Source organism: Argiope bruennichi, chromosome X2, assembly GCF_947563725.1.
Source record: "Argiope bruennichi chromosome X2, qqArgBrue1.1, whole genome shotgun sequence".
Lineage (NCBI taxonomy): Eukaryota > Metazoa > Arthropoda > Arachnida > Araneae > Araneidae > Argiope > Argiope bruennichi.
Genome location: NC_079163.1, coordinates 21,651,423 through 21,671,541, shown reverse-complemented (window position 1 = coordinate 21,671,541; position 20,119 = coordinate 21,651,423). Strand labels below are relative to the sequence as shown.

The 20,119-nt window shown below is 29.4% G+C and overlaps 1 protein-coding gene across 3 annotated transcripts in view; it reads right to left on the bottom strand.

Moving 5' to 3' along the window:
• Positions 1-14,214, bottom strand: part of LOC129960246 (Kv channel-interacting protein 1-like) — a 294,480-nt gene extending 280,266 nt beyond the window's left edge. The window contains exon 1 of one of the 3 annotated variants that reach the window (XM_056073513.1): positions 14,032-14,214. In XM_056073513.1, coding sequence (XP_055929488.1) covers positions 14,032-14,125 — 94 coding nt within the window. In that variant the 5' untranslated portion in view covers positions 14,126-14,214. The remainder of the gene's footprint in view (positions 1-14,031) is intronic. The other 2 variants (XM_056073514.1, XM_056073515.1) reach the window with 2 other exon arrangements.
• Positions 14,215-20,119: the final 5,905 nt, after the last annotated feature.

Here is a 20,119-nt window from a genome sequence, read left to right as displayed (position 1 = left end):
CTTCACTACTAAGTTAAGGTTCTAGTCCACAGCGCATTTAATAAGCTTCTATTAAGTTTAATAAGAGCGTTTGAAAAGAATTTTCTCTGTAACACTATGACCTTTTCTCTTTATTATTATACTTGGAGTGATCTGTGATAAAAAAAAAAAAAAGATGAAGTTGCAAAGGATCTTGAAGAAATTTTATTCATTATTCGAAAATTTTGTTATTTTAAAAATTGACCCAAATGGAAAAAAAATTAAGAAAAATCAAAATCAAATTAGACGTATTTTGATTGCCTGTTTACATAATTTCTTTATTTTCTCAATACGGTCTGATGTTATAAAAGATTTCATATTTACGATTGAAAGATAGAAAAATATCTTTCTTGATAAAATAACTTAGTTGTAACACACAATGAAACTTGCACTGAAATCTCCAGCACAAAAAGATCACATCATTTTTGTCGCAGCATAATATAACTTCAACATTTTTTTATTACAGTAAAATCGATCTGATTTAATCAAGATAATTGCATTAAAAGCTTAGCATCCCATTGTCCAAATATGGCTTCCTTGGATTTAATAACATTCTACTTTTGCGATTACCTCATTGTGTATAATCTTTGGGCTTACATGGCTTTGTAAGGAAAATGAAGGTAATCGCTAGCAAGTGTAGGAATATTGTATTTTACTCCCATTTGTTGTTAGAGTTGTGAGTAAAAAGAAAGTTATATAATCGATTTCTAAGGAAAAATAAAGAATTATAAGATTTTATTTCATATATTAAACCATTTATTTGAATTCGAATGCTAAAAATGACGTTGCGAGTTAATGAAACATAAAATTAAAAGAGAATCTATGAGAAATTTAAAAAAAAACCCTGGAAATTATATTAAAAAAATTCTTATTGGTCCAGTTCTGAACATTATTTCGAATCAGAAATCAAAACTCAATGGACCACCTAATTTTTTAAAATAACCAAATAGCTGAATCAACTTTTTTCATCGCATTTTCCTCACTTTTTCCCATGCGATTTTTTTTTTTAGCAAATTTGTTCCGATGATGAAAATAAATACTAAGTACACAAATTGACGTATACAACAATGCTATTTGGATTTACTTAAAATAGTATCTGAAAAGTTAAACTGCCTGAAATGAAATGATTAATTGATCGTTAAAGGATTAAAGCTATCAAATAATATAGATCACCAAAATCCATCTTATTTTATTAACTCATTATACGCACTCATATTAATAAATTCACACTGAGAGCTTAGAAGTGTCGTTTTTATTCACTTTTATTTAACATGTATGTTTATGAAAGGTGAATTTTGCAAATGACTTTTTATTCACTTCAGATATTATTAATTTTTTTAAAAAAAATTTATACTTGTGTCTTCTCAATGACAATTCATTATTTTAATATTTTCAGTGTTAAACTATTATTCAATCAATTAACTAATTTAATTTTTATTTTATTCATCTAATGCCATCTGAGAATAAAAGGGATTTCTAGATACCATAATATTTGTAGTAATGAATTATAAATGCTAAACTTAAAATTAGAAAATAATTAACATAAAAAAATCTACTTTTCAGTACATTAATAAAAGTTTTCAAAAGTAATTTTTAATAAATTAAGTAAAATGTGAACGTATATCTTCGAATTCTTGTTTTGTTATAAGCATAAAACAATTATTCCTGAAATATTTTTTAAAGAAGTTTATGGTAAAAAAAAATGTTCTATACAAAAGTATTTGACTAGGTTGAAAAGGTACTCCTCAATAACAAATTTCGGTTTTTTATAATACAAAAATAATACAAAATACAAAAATAATACAAATATAATACAAAAATAGCCCTAACTTTTAATATCTTAGAATATCTTAGAAGTTTTTATTCTACCTAAAATAGAATTACAGATACAGCACTTTTAATAATATTCAACATATAAAGGCATATAGCAACATATAATGTAGGAAGTAACCTAAATTAAACCAGATATGAAAAAAATATCCCATTTTTTTATCAAATTCACCCTAAATCATTCTTAAAATTGTTATATTTAACTTTGTCCTTCCAGCTACTATTTTCTTATAATTATTTTCAGCATTTCTGTTAAAAACGATTGAAAATAGCAATCTCAACCAAAATTTTGTGCTCCTTATTTACCATTTGATCATTTTTTTAGGTTTCTTACTACTTATTATTCTGTTTTCATTTCTTTTAATGTTTTAACATAAGTCTGAATTTGCTTTAAAAAAAAAGCCAGTCACATTTCGCTCTCATAAAAGGGAATTTTATGTGAATCAAAATACTTCCTTTTTAGTCACTTTGACCTGTGAACAACGATTCCAAGTTCTATAAAGTTGTAACAATGTATCAAATTTACATACGAACAAAACAATCAATCATACATTTTATTTGGAAGCAGACTAACTGATTTTCGCGTTTTAGTAGGTTCGTTTTTCCTTTTTTCTTACCCACAGTGTAAAGAAAGAGATTTCTTTCTTCTGGGAGATTCGAATTTTGGATTTGTTTTAACTTTTTTTCTCTTCACTGTAGTTATTTTATTTTTGTGATAACATTTTGTTCCTCCAGAGAATTAATAAGTTGAATGAAACAAACATTCGGTCTTGTTTAGAATTTGAGATAGATTGGGAAAGGTTTCCAAGCTTTGTGCTCTGCCGAGACTAACTCTCTCGCTTTTAAACTCGCATTCTGATTGCAAGAATGAAGCTTCTGAGCTCTGCTGCTTCTCTTGAAAAAAAGTAAATAAAGTCTGCTGCAAGAGAAATAAGAGAGTTAATCAGTTCTGAAAATGAATCAAACTGTAGAGTTTCTGTGGATATCAGGCAGCGTCATGGATTTTCTTCGTTAAATGTAATTATTGTTGAAACTGGAAAAATTATGATCTCTGTCAGAATCTAAATCTACATTGCTAAATGAGAAATTTCTCAGAAATCCCCATAAAAATTCATTCACCAGAATGTAGCACATCGCCTTTTTGATGAAAAGAAACCGAAATGTTACGATTCACAGACTTTAATGAAGATAGAGACAGATAGCTTTCTGTTCTACGAAACGCATTTATGGAATTTTACATCCAAATATGAGTACTTTGAACATGTCCAAAAAACATATACACATTTGGAGCCACATAATTTAATGGTGATAGAGTTTGATAGATTTATGTTCTGTGGAAGGCATTTATGGAATTCTATATCTAAAGACGAGTGCTCAGAACATGTTCAGAAAAGAATTAAGGCAAATTTTCGCAGTTGAGAAATCCTCAAAGCAAAACGAGCTTGGTGGCAAAGGCATATTGACTGGTAATTTGATTAATTGCCCTCAGAATTACTGTGGAATCACTATTAATAGCAAAATAGGTTATTTGCGTAAAATACAGTCTGCTTTAATAGTTGCCTTTTTTTCACTGTTACTATTTAGAACATAGTGTTTCATTCGCTTTAAGAAACATTTAATTTGAAAATTCTTCTGCAATGCCAGGTAACAAATATTACAAAGCCATGTTATGTTATTTCATGCGATGAAAATAATACATACAGGGATCAAGATAATACATGCATGGCAAAACATTTCGAATGTTTCAATGAATTTCTTCGACAACTTCTACCTAAAGAGACACGTGTTAAGTACCAAACTCATTGCTCATGTGCCTGTATTACTGATATGAAGTTTAATAATAGTTTTAATGAATTATTATCAATATTAAATGAAATAATATTGATTATGGAAATGATGTTGTATAAGAATAGGCATTATGTGACAACGAATATATTGCAAAATCGAAATACTACAAACTCTCAACAGCAAAATGGAAAAATAGCAGAAGAAAGATCAGAAAAAAGAGAAGCATTGAAATAGAGGTGGATGAAAGATCAACATATAGCATCGGAAAATTTCAAGTTGCTTTGAATGTATTTATATGAAGCAATGTACAAGTATATTTTTAAATGCGTTTTTTTCTTCAGGAATGAATATTTCACCATGATTAGTCTAAGAGAAACGTGATTACTAGAAATCAATAAAATTAAATTTAATGAAATTTGCTATACATGTGTCACAAAATTTTGAGGATGTAATCGATCTCAGGTTTTTTTTAGATTCATTTAGTTATGTTTTACAATCAATTTCGCAAAATAAAATTCAATTTTAATATTATGTATTTATAAACTATTTATTTATAATGATAATTTTATTTTGTGGCCAGATAACGTTCTAGATAGTTTGAGAAGTATATATATAAAACGAAAATTAAATACGTCCTTTGTTTTTGCAATTAGGATATTTTCTTAATGTTCAAATATTTGATAAAATTTTATTAAGAAAGCAGTTTCTTCCAAAACCTGATGGTAATATGGTATACTTATATTCTTCTAACTATGGTCTTTGAAAGCTATTTCAGTTGTTATAGACTAAAAGATTTTTTATATTTCAATTTTTTTAAGGTGTCTTCTGATCTAATTGAATATTTTAGGTGCATATTGTATAAGTAAGGATTGTTTAGGCTTACTTTTTCTATCACAAAAAGCTAAAGTGAAATATTAGACTAAAATTAATAAATTGAAGGTTTTTCTTTATATTTCTATTAAACTGGATATAATCTAAAAATTTTCTGCATTACTGCAACCACAATTTTATAATTATCTATAAAATCTATAGAGATTCATCCCTTTTCTATAAGCTAACTAAATAGCTTCCCAATTGCAAATTGCCGCTGGTTTAGTGTGAAAATGTGTGGAAAAAAGCCAACTCATATTTGGTTTTCGTCATCTGATTCAAAATTGGTCATCCATGAAACTAAACTAAATATAGGAGAAAATCTGCTTACCATGAGCACCAGTGATGAATTTTACAATCAACCAATCAATCAATATAAAGAGCAATTATTATGAATATCTTAGTTTCATAGAATTTACTGATTATTTCAGCACACATTTACCTTAAATTCAAATTATCTCATCACTTCGAGATTAGGAGCCAGATTAACTCCAAATACATTTCTTCGATTCTAAAAGTACAAATATGATTTAAGAGATGGATTTTATCGATTTTCATTTTCTTCCACTTTACTTTGGGCCGACAGCAGATATGAATCAATATCGGAAATGGAAATAGATTTATAAATATTTGAAGTTGGGGAACCTCTTTTGAGGAGCCGCTGAAATACCCAAACCCTAACTGCAAATAAGTCCTTTTAAATACCCTTTGCAGCCTCGGGTGAAGCGAGGCTGAGATCTTCAACCCAACCATCCACGAAAAAAGGTATCGGTAGAGAAGACGATAAATCTCTCCCGCTGTGTGCTGAAGCATGAAAAGGATTAAAGAAAGGTCGGGGTTGAATCGGAAGCACATGTTTATTTGGTATGGCTATGGTTTGTGTTTGAGGATTCGGTGATGTAATAAATAGGAAATATCCATTGCAGCATTCATGAGGTTAAATATTTAACTGGATCCAGAGAAAGAGAGTTGAGAGTGAAAGCATAGAAAGTGTCAGAGGTCAATTGATAATTGCAAGGATTGGTAGCAATCCTTATCGATTTAAATTTCTTTCAAGAAAATTAAATATCGAAGTGGAGTGTTTATTTTCTGATTTATAGTAATGCATTGAATAATCTTTTTATAGATTTTATATCATTTTATACAAAGTTCCCCTTTCCTTTAACTTTTCATTCTAATTCATTGATGCTCCATAAATTTATTCCCGTTTTCCCTACAATATAAGACCATTAACGCAAAATTTTACGACTAGATAAGGCTATGACTGTCTCATGGCATAGTGTATAGTCGCATTTCTAAGATTAGACACCACTTTTATGACTATAGTTGTCGTCAAACTAAAATTGAGAGGCGGCTACTCAGAATTTTAGTGGCCACCCTATATTTCAAACACAACAATCGGAGCAATTTTATTCATTTTTTCGAAAATAGCACTTCTATACTGTTATTAATAAAAATTCAGATGTGTATAGTTACTTCTCGCAGATTTCAAGTTTAAGCTTGTTGTTCTCTTCGGGTCTATATTACCTGGAACGTTTTTTAAGTACTTTTGAAAAACGACGGTATAAAGTTATTTTAAGGGCATTTTGTGACTTTGTTGGAAAAGGCACTGCTATTTCTTTGAAAAGGATTTTCTTTATGCATTTTCTACATTTTTTTTTCAAATTGTATGAATGTCTTGTTCGGGTCAATAACTCCATGCTATTTTTTCTTAACCGTACTTTAGATTTTGAATTCTATGTTACTAATTCAACTAAAAAGAATAAATTTCCTTGAAAGTATTCGCTTTGAGGATGAATTATTTTGTCAACAAAGAAATCACATAGTGAAACATTTACCAGTTTGGGAAAATTTCGGAAAAATGACTGGAAATTCAGAGCAAACGCTTTTTTATCTACATAAAAATGTTACAATTGACTAAAAATTAGTACTTTTCATATATTATTCGTCGGCTATGTCAAATAAACTGTCTATAAATGGAATTCAAATATTATCTTTACGTGATAATAAAACTTCATTTGTTCTATATATATTTATGTTGGTAAAAAACTCAGGATAAACAAGTAAAAAAATCCACGCATGCGAGTTGTAAGTAATCTAACAAACAAATTTAGAGAGGGCAATTATACATACATAAAGTCCCCTTCTTACAAACTAGGCCAATTTCTTCAAAAACAAAATATTACTATTGTTGGCACGATGTGAAAAACTAAACCGAAACTCCTAGTCAAATGATAAATTAATAACAGATATACATAGCTCACATTTTTACTTTACAGATACTACTGTTGTGAATTAGATTAAAAACTGTAAGAATATAATTTTTTATGAACAATATATCATGATACACGAGTTAGTAACAGATCAACAACCCTCAGAAATAATTAGATCACAACAATAGTAAAGGAGCCGTGAATACTCTTGAACTTTTGAATGAATACAGTTATAAAAGGAAAACAAAGCATTGGCATAAAATTATATTTTGTAATAGTTCTTTTGTTAATTTTGTTTGCCTTACATTTATTCTCTAGATATCAATAAATACCAAGTGAATAGAAAATAAATGGACCAAAAGAAGACTTTATTTAAATGAATAAGACTAATAAAAAAACTCGCATAAGACAGCATCGCCCCAAAAATGAATAATTGTCTAATATTATAGAACGATTACAGTATGAAAGAAAGATTTATCATCATCGATTTCCACTATTAATTCATAATGGAGTGAAATGTACGTGTTTCAGATTACGCCGATCAAACAATAAGTGTGATATATTGTGCAAAAATTGTAAAAAACATATTTACAATCTTCAATTAACAAATTTTTGCGCTATCGGAAAATATAAAGGATGTAATATTTCAAAAACGCTTTACTTCATTTTTTAAATTTTAGACAAGATCTATATTTTGATATTTATTATATTGGTTTTAATTTCATAAAGCGTATTACATCAAAATCAATTTTAAATCATCTCAAAACTTATTTTTCTGAAATCAGGTAATTAAATTAATATTCAATTTGAAAGCAACACTAGGACTATTTTGTAATGGACATTGTAATTCTGAACCCCGGTCGGATAAGGAGGGTATTTCAGCTGGCTCCCTCTCTCCAAGCTTCCGCATCATATCAAAGGGAAGGTGTTTGGTCTATGACTTCAGATTTAATGCGCACCAGGCCCGTATATACGACGTGCCTTTAGTGGAATCCGTTTCAAATCTGGAACCCTCCTGCCTCGAGGTACAGAACCTACCAGTAGGCTGCCGTGGACCATGAAAACATAGCTTGGACATAGTATATAATGTTCAAATCAAATTGATATGACCATTATATTCACATAGTAAATGCGAGCAGAACAGCACTTTTAAGTGCAGTTAATTGCATAGGAGATTAAATTTGTTTCCATATGGATATATATATATATAGGGTGTTCATTAATTATTGTCGGGGTTTCCGTACCTCATAACTTTCAAATAAAAAATATTACACAAAAACCGATTACGTATTCGTAAATTTCAACTCAAAGAATTTTACGTGGAAACAATGCGATCTTAGCGCATTTGCAGTCTGGGTAATTATGACGTCATAAATAAAAATGACGACCGTGCAAGAAAAAGCAATGTGTGTATTGTGGTTTTTCGAAACTAAATCAGTCATAACTACTCAACGTCGCTTCAGGACCACGTGCAAGAAAGATCGGATAATTCTATCAGACGCTGGTTAACACAATTTCAGGAAACTGGTAGCGTTCTACACCGAAAGGGAGCGGGAAGACCGAGTACATACGACGATATGGAACGTTCTCCATAACCGCCTTCAACTGAATGCCTACAAAGTGCAAATTGTGCAAGCTTTACATTTTAATATCATTAATAAAATTCTTTGAGTTGTAATTTACGAATATGTAACCAGTTTTTGCGTAATATTTTTTATTCGAAAGTTATGAGGTACGGAAACCCCGACAATAATTAATGAACACCCTATATATATATATAACTAAAGTGAACTCAGCCTTTATCCAAACAATGTTTTTTAGCTTTATGAGAAACTTTAACATTTCCAAAAAAGAATAGAAATCCTAGTGTTGCCGGGAGGAAAATTTTCTAAGCCTTCGTCAAGCAGGGGACAAACTTTACTATGTTTTGAAGCATTCATTTCTTGATAATTTTCTGGATATTATTTTTGGAAAGGAAAAAGGACAACAAAAGTGGCTAAAATTAGCTTATGTGAAGTGCTAACTTAAATCAGTCGAGAATTTAAAACAAATAAAAGTTTACTCAAAATGGCATTTAGGAGCAACAGAAGATTATTTAAAGATTAATACCGGATTCAGAACAGTATTTGATAATTATTTCCTAAATTTGACCATAACTTTCAGCTGTATGAGGAACAAAAGCTATACTTTTGAAAGAAGATTCAGTAAACCATATCATAGTGTTGTTCCTAATACTGTAAAATATAGGAATTATCTCTAGAAAAATATATCAAAGCTGTGGTCGCATGTGTTTAACGTTGCATATGGCGGTAAACTTGCGATATTGTGTGTAATTTTGCAATTTTGTGATCTGCTGCGGTGCGATTGAACAAAAGAAACGATATTTTCTGTTCTCAAAAATGCCGATGTTTGTGGTGGCAGGGTATTTCTGTTTAACGGAGTTCAGGACTCAGCTACTCATGTGATCACAGTAAATCCAAATGTTTCTGGTGAAATAAAGAAAAGTTGCCATTTTCTTCTCGAAGAAAAGGAAAGGGCAACTTTCCTCCACAGGATATTTTCAGCACAGAAGACGAGAGGGCACATCATCCCTGAGAGGCATGTGTCCCTGTACCTCCCCCCCACTGACATCATACCTGAGAGGCACGTGTCCCTGTACCTCCCCCCCTACTGTAATCATCTCTGAGAGGCACGTGTTCCTGTACCGCCCCCTCCCCTCACTGACACCATTCCCGTTTCTAATTAATATTAGATGTAGGAAAAAAAAAAAAAAAAAAGCTTGAACTCCGACTTTCTCCTATTTAGTAAGATACTCCGTCATTATTATGGACGCTGTGTGGCTTTTTATATTTGTTTTTATACCATCAGTGTATTTCATAACTGAATTTTTAAACAGAATAATAAAGTGCTTTTGAAATTCATTTGTTATTCTGCCTGATGAAGTACTATGAATTTTGTAATGAATACAAAAATAATTACTAATTAGATAGTTACTAATTAGATTTCTATTTGGAATTACTAGTTGGATATCATAAAATTGATGGTTTGTAAGGTTAATGTTCCAGCTGCATCAAATGAGAAATGAACTCGAAGAAGGTTCTAAAAAAGGATTTACTTTCCGATGTAAATAAGATAAAATGTAGTGTATAGTCATTTTTTTGAAATAAAATTTTTCAGCCTCTTTGGAGGAACTTGAAAACAATCGGCAAATTCAATATCATGTGTTGTGAGATCTAGTCTGAAAACAAGATATCAGGAAAAAGATAAAATACGTAAAGCAAGAATTCACTTACTTATGAGAAATCAATCAGATATCAGGATTCAAATAAATTTCGTTAAATATTACGAATTTTATCTCAAATAAAAGTCATCCTTTTTGCAACAAATATTATTCTGAATGTCTTTAACTACATTGTTGTTTAAAGCTTAATACATACTATCGACAATGTCTCTGGAATTGCAAGGACTTGTTTAACCCTTTAGGTATATTTGACGTATCAGAACGCAATGCATTTTTTGAATTTATGTCTCAATTTTTTTGTAATACTAAATATTCTAAGTTATCACAATATCATGAATAATATGAAATAAATAAATTTTTGCATGAAATCTACTGCTTTTAAATGTCCAAAAAATTTTGCTCCAAATGCTAAAAAAGAAAAATGTGTACTCAAAAGGGTTGAAAAACCAATTATCCTAAGATTTTATAAAGGCATTTTGAAAAGATTTCTATTAAAGTCGGTCAGCTTTGATGGGAAATAAAATATGATATTCGCACACTTAGTTTTGTCATACAAAAAAATCGATGCAAAGGTTTTAGGAATCGATGCAAAGGTTTGAGTTCGAGATAGTTATAAAATATTCAAAAAACTAAGACCATCTTGTCTTATTTCCATGTTGAGAATTAACTGCTAGGTGCAAAAATTGTGTCAGATGACTTCAGAACATTATAGGTTATCACAATATCTTTCAAATCATGTGAGCATGAAAGTAATGTCGAAAAACAGCCTATGTAATAGTCTGTTTTTCGACTCCTATTGCCTGGTGACAGTTTCCTCTTCGGGATGGTACAAAACAAGATTTTGTTACAAATTGGGTGGGGTTTGGGTGCAGGATAAATATACTATCGAGGGATAAAAATTTTACTACTAGTGTGGCATGGAAGTTAGGAAAGGAGATACCATCACATCATCCGAACATGGTTCAAAATTATGAGATCTGTTTCAAAATAGTACTCTTAAATAAATCAAACTACAGCCTGTAGGAAAAGAAAATTAGGTGTCATTTAATATATTTTGATTTCACTGTCTTCTTCATTAAATATTAAATAATGTTTAAAATTCTAATAATTATTATCATAAAAGCAGCCACTTAGAAAAGCTACCTTCTTCTATTCTTAAAAATAAAGTGTGCTTTAAGTTTTAGACACCCAGATTTAATAGGTAATTAATACATATTATAAATAAGATACCAAAGATATACTAAGTTGCTCTATATATCCTATACACTACTTAAGAGATTAATTTATTGACTTAACTGACTGACACTTCTTATACACAACGGACTAGCTAATGGCGCACAATATACATTCTCGATAATGGAGAGTACAGACGATAATTTAGGCTGATAGTTAACCCCATTCATTAGTAAGAAATTTCTTTTCTACATACACTTGGCGAACTTTCCTATTTCAAATAGTATTAATCATACTGAGAGATACACTTTTTATATACCCAATTGGACGCAAAAGTATAAATTTTTAAACTAAGCTTTCTCTTAGTAATTGCCTTTCTTACTAGAAAGTATCTTGTTTCCCTTACGAATGGCAAAAAAAGAAGAAATTTTTCCTTTGAGGTTTAGAAATGACCGTCTGAAGTTTTACTCCCAAAGGAATGTCAGAAGTTTTACGAAAGAAAACCACGGAAGTTGAACTTAATTGCATTTTGCCTTATTTCTAATGACTATCAATTAAATGATCTTTTCTGCATGCACAAAGACCACAAACAAAGTTAGTATACAGTTTTAGAAATCCAATTTTTATTTTATTTTCGGTTCAAGTAAAAATAAAATTAATTTAATTCTTTAAATCTATATATGATTTGGTTCAAGAAATAAATCAGATTCATTTAGAAATATTTTAACTTTTTGACTCATTTATTTCAAGTTAAGATTCAATTTTAAAGTTGGGGAACATTTATATATTCGTGCAACTCTAAAATGTTAAATTAAAAAGACATTTAGTTATTAAAAATAAAATTTCTAACTAAAACAACAAAAATAATAAATTTTAACTATAAATAATGATAAATTTCGATATCAGGAGCGAAATTTCATTAGAAGATAATCGAGAATTTATTATAAATTTCGTTTTGTTTGAATAATGCGAGAAATATTTTCTTAAATCCCATGCCTTCTGGTTATGAGTAATTAATGTTTACTTTCTATTAAGTTTAAGAAATTGCTTTTCAAGAAAATACTTCAGATAAATTCAAAAACCTATAAGTAGAAATAAAAGTTTCTAACTACGATATAAATTTAAGTTGCGCGATTAAAAAATAAATATTTTTAATTTATTTGCATTACTTGATATTTTGGAAATTTTCTACTTTAATAAAAGAAAAATATAATACTTAATTCTGTTATTTCTTGGCAAGAATTGTTAAGCAACAGAAAATAAGCGTTTCTAAAGAACTTCAATGAAATAACATATGTTCATGTATTATAAAAGAAACACTAAAATCATAATAATTTATTAGCGATTTGGAATAAAATCGAGAACAATTTACAAGTAAATCAAAATTGTTCCATAATCGAAATATGGTTAATCATCTAAAATAATTTTACTTGGAAAATGCAAAACTTTTAATCTTGCAATTGTATTTACAGAATAGTAAGTAAAGTAATTTTTCGTTAAATGAATAATTTGTACGACTCTTAACAAATCTAATTTGACTTTTACTTATATTTCGGATTATATATTTTCTTCTGATTATACGTTATTTAAATTTTTTAGGCCTATAATATACATGTTACGCAAATAATTTTAATTCCACTCAATGTGCGAAAAAGTTTTAATATGTTTATGGGTTATAGAAAAATATTTAAAAGCGTACGTAATAATATTTAAAATTCTAATTACGATCTAATTTTCTGATCGTAATATAATCTTAGATGTATATGAATTCATTAATTATTTAAAAGCCTGTAGATTTTATTATGCAATCATAGAAATATTCAAATCAATTTCATTATGAAATTATATTATTTCTCTTATATAAGCTCTGAGGAAGTGATTGCGTTTAAATTAAGTAGATATAAAAAAGAAATTAACTATATTTTGCGACAGTGAATTTCAACATTTCATCTTAAAGCATTTTGAATTACAAACATTTACAAATAATAATTCAATTTACTCAATTTTTTAATTAAATTAAATTTATTACTGATTAAATTAATTTATTTATAATTGAAATATTAATGAAACACATAGAATTTCATTATAATTAGTTTGTACAATTCAAAAACATGTCAAATCTTAAGAGAAAGTGCTTTGATATTGTAAATGCAAAAAGAAAAACCAAATTAGCGGAAAATAGGAATTCGCTTTTATTTGACAATATTAAAATTCCATGATTATAAGTATATTATTTTATCAACAAAGAAATTTTCAATTAAAATATCATGCTACTTTTTAAGGAAATACCAACAAAATTTGAACCGTCACAAATATAATTTTGTAATGACAACTATAATAACCAAACATTTTAAAAATAAATTTTACGAAATAAACAACAGAATTTGAAAAGAAATATCAAAGAAAAGGAAATAATGAATAAATGACTAAAATAAGAGCGCAGGTTGTAGGAAAAATCGTTTCATTTATCAAAATTATTTGAAATGTTTTAAGTCCTAAAATAAATAAGCAAGAAATATTAATTCAAAAAGTTTTAGCTACTTTTAATTCTAGTATTAGTGACTAAATACTTTCAGGTATTTTTTTTTCAAACACAAATTCTGCAAATGCTGTTTTGTTGCGCTAAATCTTCATAACCTGTGGAATGATAATAATAATTTTGATGTTTTATTAAATAACAGAATAAAGATGCATAGTGTTTATATAAAATTAATCACATACGTTATCTTTCCTTATTATTTCAGTTAAAATTTCAAACTTACTAATTCAGAATTTTTAATTCCTAATTTAGTTAACTCAATCAACGAATGCGCAACAGCTGTCATGATTAAAAGTTGCCCTTTTATTGTAATCTGGCCTAAAAATTTCGAAGTCCGCAACCTAGCCTACCTAACTTACCTTCGCTGTCCGTCCTTCTTTCTGGGTGGATAGCAACTGTAAATCGCTTCACCCTTGTCATTCCACAACTCGACTCCCCCATGTCCTTATCCATTGTCAGTTCATACTTTTCAACAGGAGGAACAGATACCAATCACGCATTTGCGGGAAAATCACGAAGTTAGGGGAAAAACGTTTTCGTCCCTGGCGATATTTTCATGTATAGTTACGTTTTTGTGCATGCTAGGTTAGGGGCTTTGCGCTAGCGTGCAGAGGTAGCGTGTAGTTTTTCGAATTTGTCAGTGTCGCCAAAAAAAGGCGCCAACGAAACTTCGATTGGCACGGAGATATGACAGAGTTGCTAGGTTTATGGACCTGGTCGAAACTTCGGTAAAAGTTTTATGGGGGAAGGGTCAACTTTTCTGAAAAGAGGCGCATTGATCGAAAAGCGCAGTTGCGCGCATTATTTTCTTTTTTTCTTTTCAAAACGTGCTAAGTTGCATTTAAATGGACTTTCCTTAAGAAAGTTTTGGGATGCTTTCCATCGCTTTGAGTCATTTTCAAAAGAAGTGAGAAACTTTCTATAGGAGTTCTTGAAGTTATACCGTTACGAAAACAGCAATTTAATCTTTCAAAGTTGAATGGGGTACAGAAAGTTCTTCAACAAAAATAGTACTTTAAATGTAAGTTATTTTGTGACGTTGCTTAAAATAATTTCTATATCAATCCGATTGCATCTGATTTTCTTAAAAGAAAATCTCTTATAAATAAATTTAAGTAAGTAAAAAAAGAAATACCGGGAAGGGTTAATCAATTATGATAATGAAAAAAAAAAGAAATTTCTAGCAGTTTTATTTTTATAAGTTTGTAAAATTTAAAAAGTATGTATTTAAAAGGAATAAGGAAATAATTTTTTAAACTCTAGTGGTTAAATTCTTGCACCTTAGAAAAAAACTATTTTTTACTGCAGTATATTGCAGGAACGTAAATTAAACAAAAGGTTATATGTTTTCATTGCATTGTAAAAATAACTGCACATTTGATAATAAATTAAATTTTACCTTTTGCACTCGGGAAAGAAATTCGATGCAAAATTATTCAACTAACACAAGAAATTGCTTATTGTTATGAAAAAAAAAATATTTATTATAGTTTTAAGCTGAATTTCATCAAAAAATGGATCTAGATTTTCTTACCATTTTTCAGGTATTTTTAAAAAATCAGAATTTAAAAAAATAAATAAATAAAACGTCAAAATGATGCACCGTATTGAATGGTGAGTGAGAGGCACCAACCGAATGCAAAGGGTTAACTTGAAATGAATGCACAGATTGTCCCTAAAGAAGTATTTCTGAAGTATTCTACAAGTATTTCTGAACAATGCCGCCTGGAGCTATCATTAACTAGTTAACAGGAATCCAAACCATTTACTAGTTAACGACGGAGCGACGATTGAAAGAGTTGAAATAAAGATAGAAGTAAGTAAGAGTTGTGAAAAGTACTAATATTTATCACCATTTAATGCGAGATTTATTTTATGATTAGTTTACGATGTTATTCGCTATCTCTCTGAGTACCACTACATTCTATCCTTTCTCGAACATAAGATTTAAGAATCAAAAATTTAATTAAGTAGAAGATTTGCTTGCCAAATGACAAGAAAAAATGCACCTGTGCGTTAAAAGTACAAACTGGCACTTCGAAAAATGGCAGAACTATATAATATTATTAATAGCGGTAGTAAATAATTGCTATAAACATACTTGAACATGAATACTAATATACGTATCATTGTCATAATGTCATTTCAGTACAGGAGCACTATAGCTGGTTATTTTGAAGAAATCAACTATCTTGAATGTTGAGGTTTCAAATGATAACATCTTGTTGTTAGAGGTCATTTTGCTGTACATTACTTTATCCTCCTTTCTGTATGCTTCATTCGATAACAAGTAGTTTTTATTATTAAAATAACCAATAATTATCTATGAAAGTTTAAAGAATAAATACAGGCTCCAATTCTGAATCAAATTATCTACATTTTCTTAAACGTAAAAAATCTCATTTGGCTCTCATGAAGGTGGTTGTGAACGAAGCTTCATGTAATATCAGACATTTGTATGTTAAAAATTTAAGAGATGTCAGCACAGCAGTATTTATATCAAGAATATTTCTCCGCGGCTTGCCAACCAATTCGAACTTTTCCCCTTCTCAGGAAATGATATCCGAGATTCGAAGGTCAACTGTATTTTCCTGAATATCGAAAGGACTTAGTTGATTATCCGTTGATACTGATATTAATATTTATTATCTTTTTTTCTGATGTTTTTAAAATAATTATATGAAAATGTAGTATCATCAAGCTTATTGGCTATCAGTGAAAACCCGTACTCAGTAAGTACGGGTTTTTAAGTACAAGCATTAATTGTAGTGAAAACGAGTTTTCAACATACGATTTAAATATAACTCAGTTTTCTGGCCTTGCCTTTTAAAATAAGTTCTGTCCAAAGCTTTTCTGCATAAGTTGGACTTTTATTTTTTATTCTCGAGTAAATATTTACTCGGTTCAAGGTAAGATGTAAGTAATGTTTGAAAACTGGTATTTAACAATTTATTTTTAAAATGAGGTATTTATTGGTGTTTTCGAAGAAAGATATTTAACTGGAAGATGCCTGCTTATTTTATCCCGCATTTTAAAGTTTTCTAATAAATAACAATAAATGAGAATTTTTAATTTAAAATAAACAAAAATACGCCAGGAAATAAAAAGTTTTGAAAATTATTTGATTTCAAAGGGTACTAATTCTTATTTTTTTATGTTGAAAATCATGTTTTTTCAGTTAAAACCTGTACGAACACCTACATATTTAATTTTGGGAATACATACTGATTTATGCTCGTATTATAGTTTTTAAATGCTAGAAATTTCTTTTAAATAAGAGGTTTTACCTTAAATATAAAATTTTATAATAATGTCTACTTTATGTTAGTTATCATTCAGTAATGGCTATCTAATACATGTAATGTAACTTAAGTGCAATTTAATATTCATATATTTTTAATTAACCTTTACCATATTTATAAGCATTTTTCCTGAAGTTCTAGAGTTCTAAAATTTTTTATTCTTTTTACTCGGTAGTGCACTATTTTAATGATTCCGTGACTAAATTATTAGTCAATCGATTTATAAAATTTAATTCCATTGTTGTCTCGGACTTAATAATGAATTTGAGAATTAATTTATTTCACGACCCCACATTGTTTATAAGTGTTATAAATTCAGGAATAAAAAGTAGAAAATTAAAAAATAGCCACTCTAGTAAAAGTGTTTTCTAAAAAAACTGCTCTCATGAAATTAATTTATTTTTATTTAACAAAATCACAACTTATAGCATAGATTTAAATTTTTATGAGAATTCTTTTTATACAATATATATTTACTTAAAATACAGTTATATCATACTTTACTTATTAACCCTATGAAAGTAATGATTGATATTGAATTGTCCGTTGGATTTTTGCCTGTTGAGATCTGACTCGTCAGGATTACGTCCCGTACTCCTATAGGTATTTATTTGTGAATTACTGATTTTTAAAGTTTTTCCATGACTTTTGGATCCCCTGCGTATAGGGTTTGATATTTATTTAGCAACATTATAGTTGGTCCAAATTAAGGTGATAACCATCGTTTCACGTTAGGAGCTTTGAAGATGTTGAAATCATTAATATAAATTCAATTTCTAGTCTTACTATGAAAGCAAAATTTTTCACTCTTTTACGAGTTTATGTGCGACATTTAGTTGATATATGGATTTATTAAATCGGGTCCCTATTTCGTGTAAAGACAATTTTATTCAATATTAAGCAAATTATTATTTAATTTTCACTTGAAATTTTGGCTTTGGCTGCCTAACAATATAGGCCAAAAAGCATTAATAACGGCGTGCAGAAATAGGGGGTAATTCAAAAGAAATATAACGATTACAAACGGTTATAACTATTTAATGAAAAATAATTTATCGATAAGATCAACACATAATGGAGGTGAAAGTTGAAAATGTTGTATACTTACGTCATAAATGTTCTATGTGACTTTCCTTGGTCACACGGACAATATCTAGGCAGTAGGGCCAGGATAACCTGGTTCGTAGGGCATTGGATTCGCATCCCTTGGTTGCGAGTTCGAACCCCGCCGGCTGAAGATTCTCCGTGTGTGTTGTGGCTGGTGCAGATATAAATCTGTCGTGGTCACAAAGTTCTCCATGTCGAGAGTAATACCACTGGGGGTACTGGATCAGGGGTGATCGTTCTCTGATTCAGGTCTAAGTTACGATTTGTGGATGAGTGAATGAAATGCATAAATGAAGTCCGCCCCGTAAAAAGGGTTATGACGTGTATGTAGCTAAGTCGTAGTCTTGGCCTTAGATGGCGCTACTAAAAAAACAAGAGACGCACCCTTGGCTTAAAATCACTGACTTCTAAAGTCAGTAGGCTTGTCTTTGACAAGTGCCATTAGAAACAACAACAACAACATATCTAGGCAGTAGTCCATTTCACGCCATACATTCTAAAGCATATCTGCAGTCATGCGCTTTCGTCGGTGATTTTGAAGTTCCGTCTACATTATGTGTTAATCTAATCGATAAATTCTTTTTCATTAAATAGATATAGCCGTTTGCAATCGCTATATTCATTTTGAATTACCCTGTATTTACTGCAATCCAATAGTAAATATTTCTACAAATACTTATTACAATCCTAATGTTAATATTTCTGCAATATGGCGTTATTAAAGATTTAATGACGTTCGTACATATCGATCTTCAGCTTAATCCGAAATTTTTATATTTCTGATGTTTACAATTTTGTATTTTTTTTTCTACAATTTAAACTTGCAAGCTATAAGTCCAATTATTAAAGTATTTACACAATTATTATTTTGTATTTACAAATTGTTGCTGCAAACCTTTATCACAATTTTCATATCAAACATTTTATCACAATTTTAACAATTTAAAGTACTTTATGAAAACGTAACCAAAGATTGATTATTTAATTATCTCTATTGAAAGAAAATTTTGGCTAACTTTATATGCTCTGACAGCAAACACAATTTAAAAACACCAAGAATATTTTGCATTTATGACAGGAGATTAAAGAATATAAATTACCCATGAAAATAAATTGTTTTCCCCTTATTTGAACTCTTGATTATTACTTAATAAATGTTTATAGAATTATGAGTAAAACATTATCTCACTCAGTCCCTTATCTGCAGAATGTTGATGCTTGACATGATACCAATAAGATTACTAATGGCAAAATCAACTAAGTTTTTTGGGATCATCTAAGTGTTTTCATGGGTTTTTAGTTTCTACGATATTGATTGCGTGTCTTGGATCAACTCAAACAACTTGAGGGATTGTTGAATCGGTAAACGATAAAGCCCAGTAACTTTTGTGTGGTTGAAAGAGAAAAAAATCGATAACCATCAAGATATTATTCCGCGAGTTTCTGCACCCCATAAATGATTCACTTCTTTCAAACAATAAAAGTCAATATAGATATAACAAATCATTGTGGATAATGCAAATAAAAAAACCTTTATTGTGAACTTCCGATGTTAAAGTTAGATATTTCATTCGAGTCGAGTTAGTTTTACAATGAAAACACTAATTATATTAGTATTGTATATTGAGTTATCTCAGTTTATTAACCACTTTGCATACAATGACGAGCCTGTCTTGCGCATCGAATTATTGATTTTTAAATTTTTAATGTGCATTTAAGTAAAAATATTAAGTAATTTAAAATTCAAAAATTACTTAAAAACCTTTCAATCCTCCCATTGATATGATGTAGGAGTTTGGAGAGGAAGTTGCCATCTCAGATGCTCCTCTCGTCATCTGGGATCGGTTTAAAATAAGGACATTTATTTCGAAACAGTCCTTGTGTTGTCTCAAAAAGAGATATTTATATGATTAAATTAAGAATTTTATCGCAAACTTTATCAAATCAACCTTTTTCCTTTTTATTTATTTCACCAGCAAACAGCCCCCCGATCTCATGTTTACTAAACCACGGGAGCTCCCCCCCCCCAAACATTCTT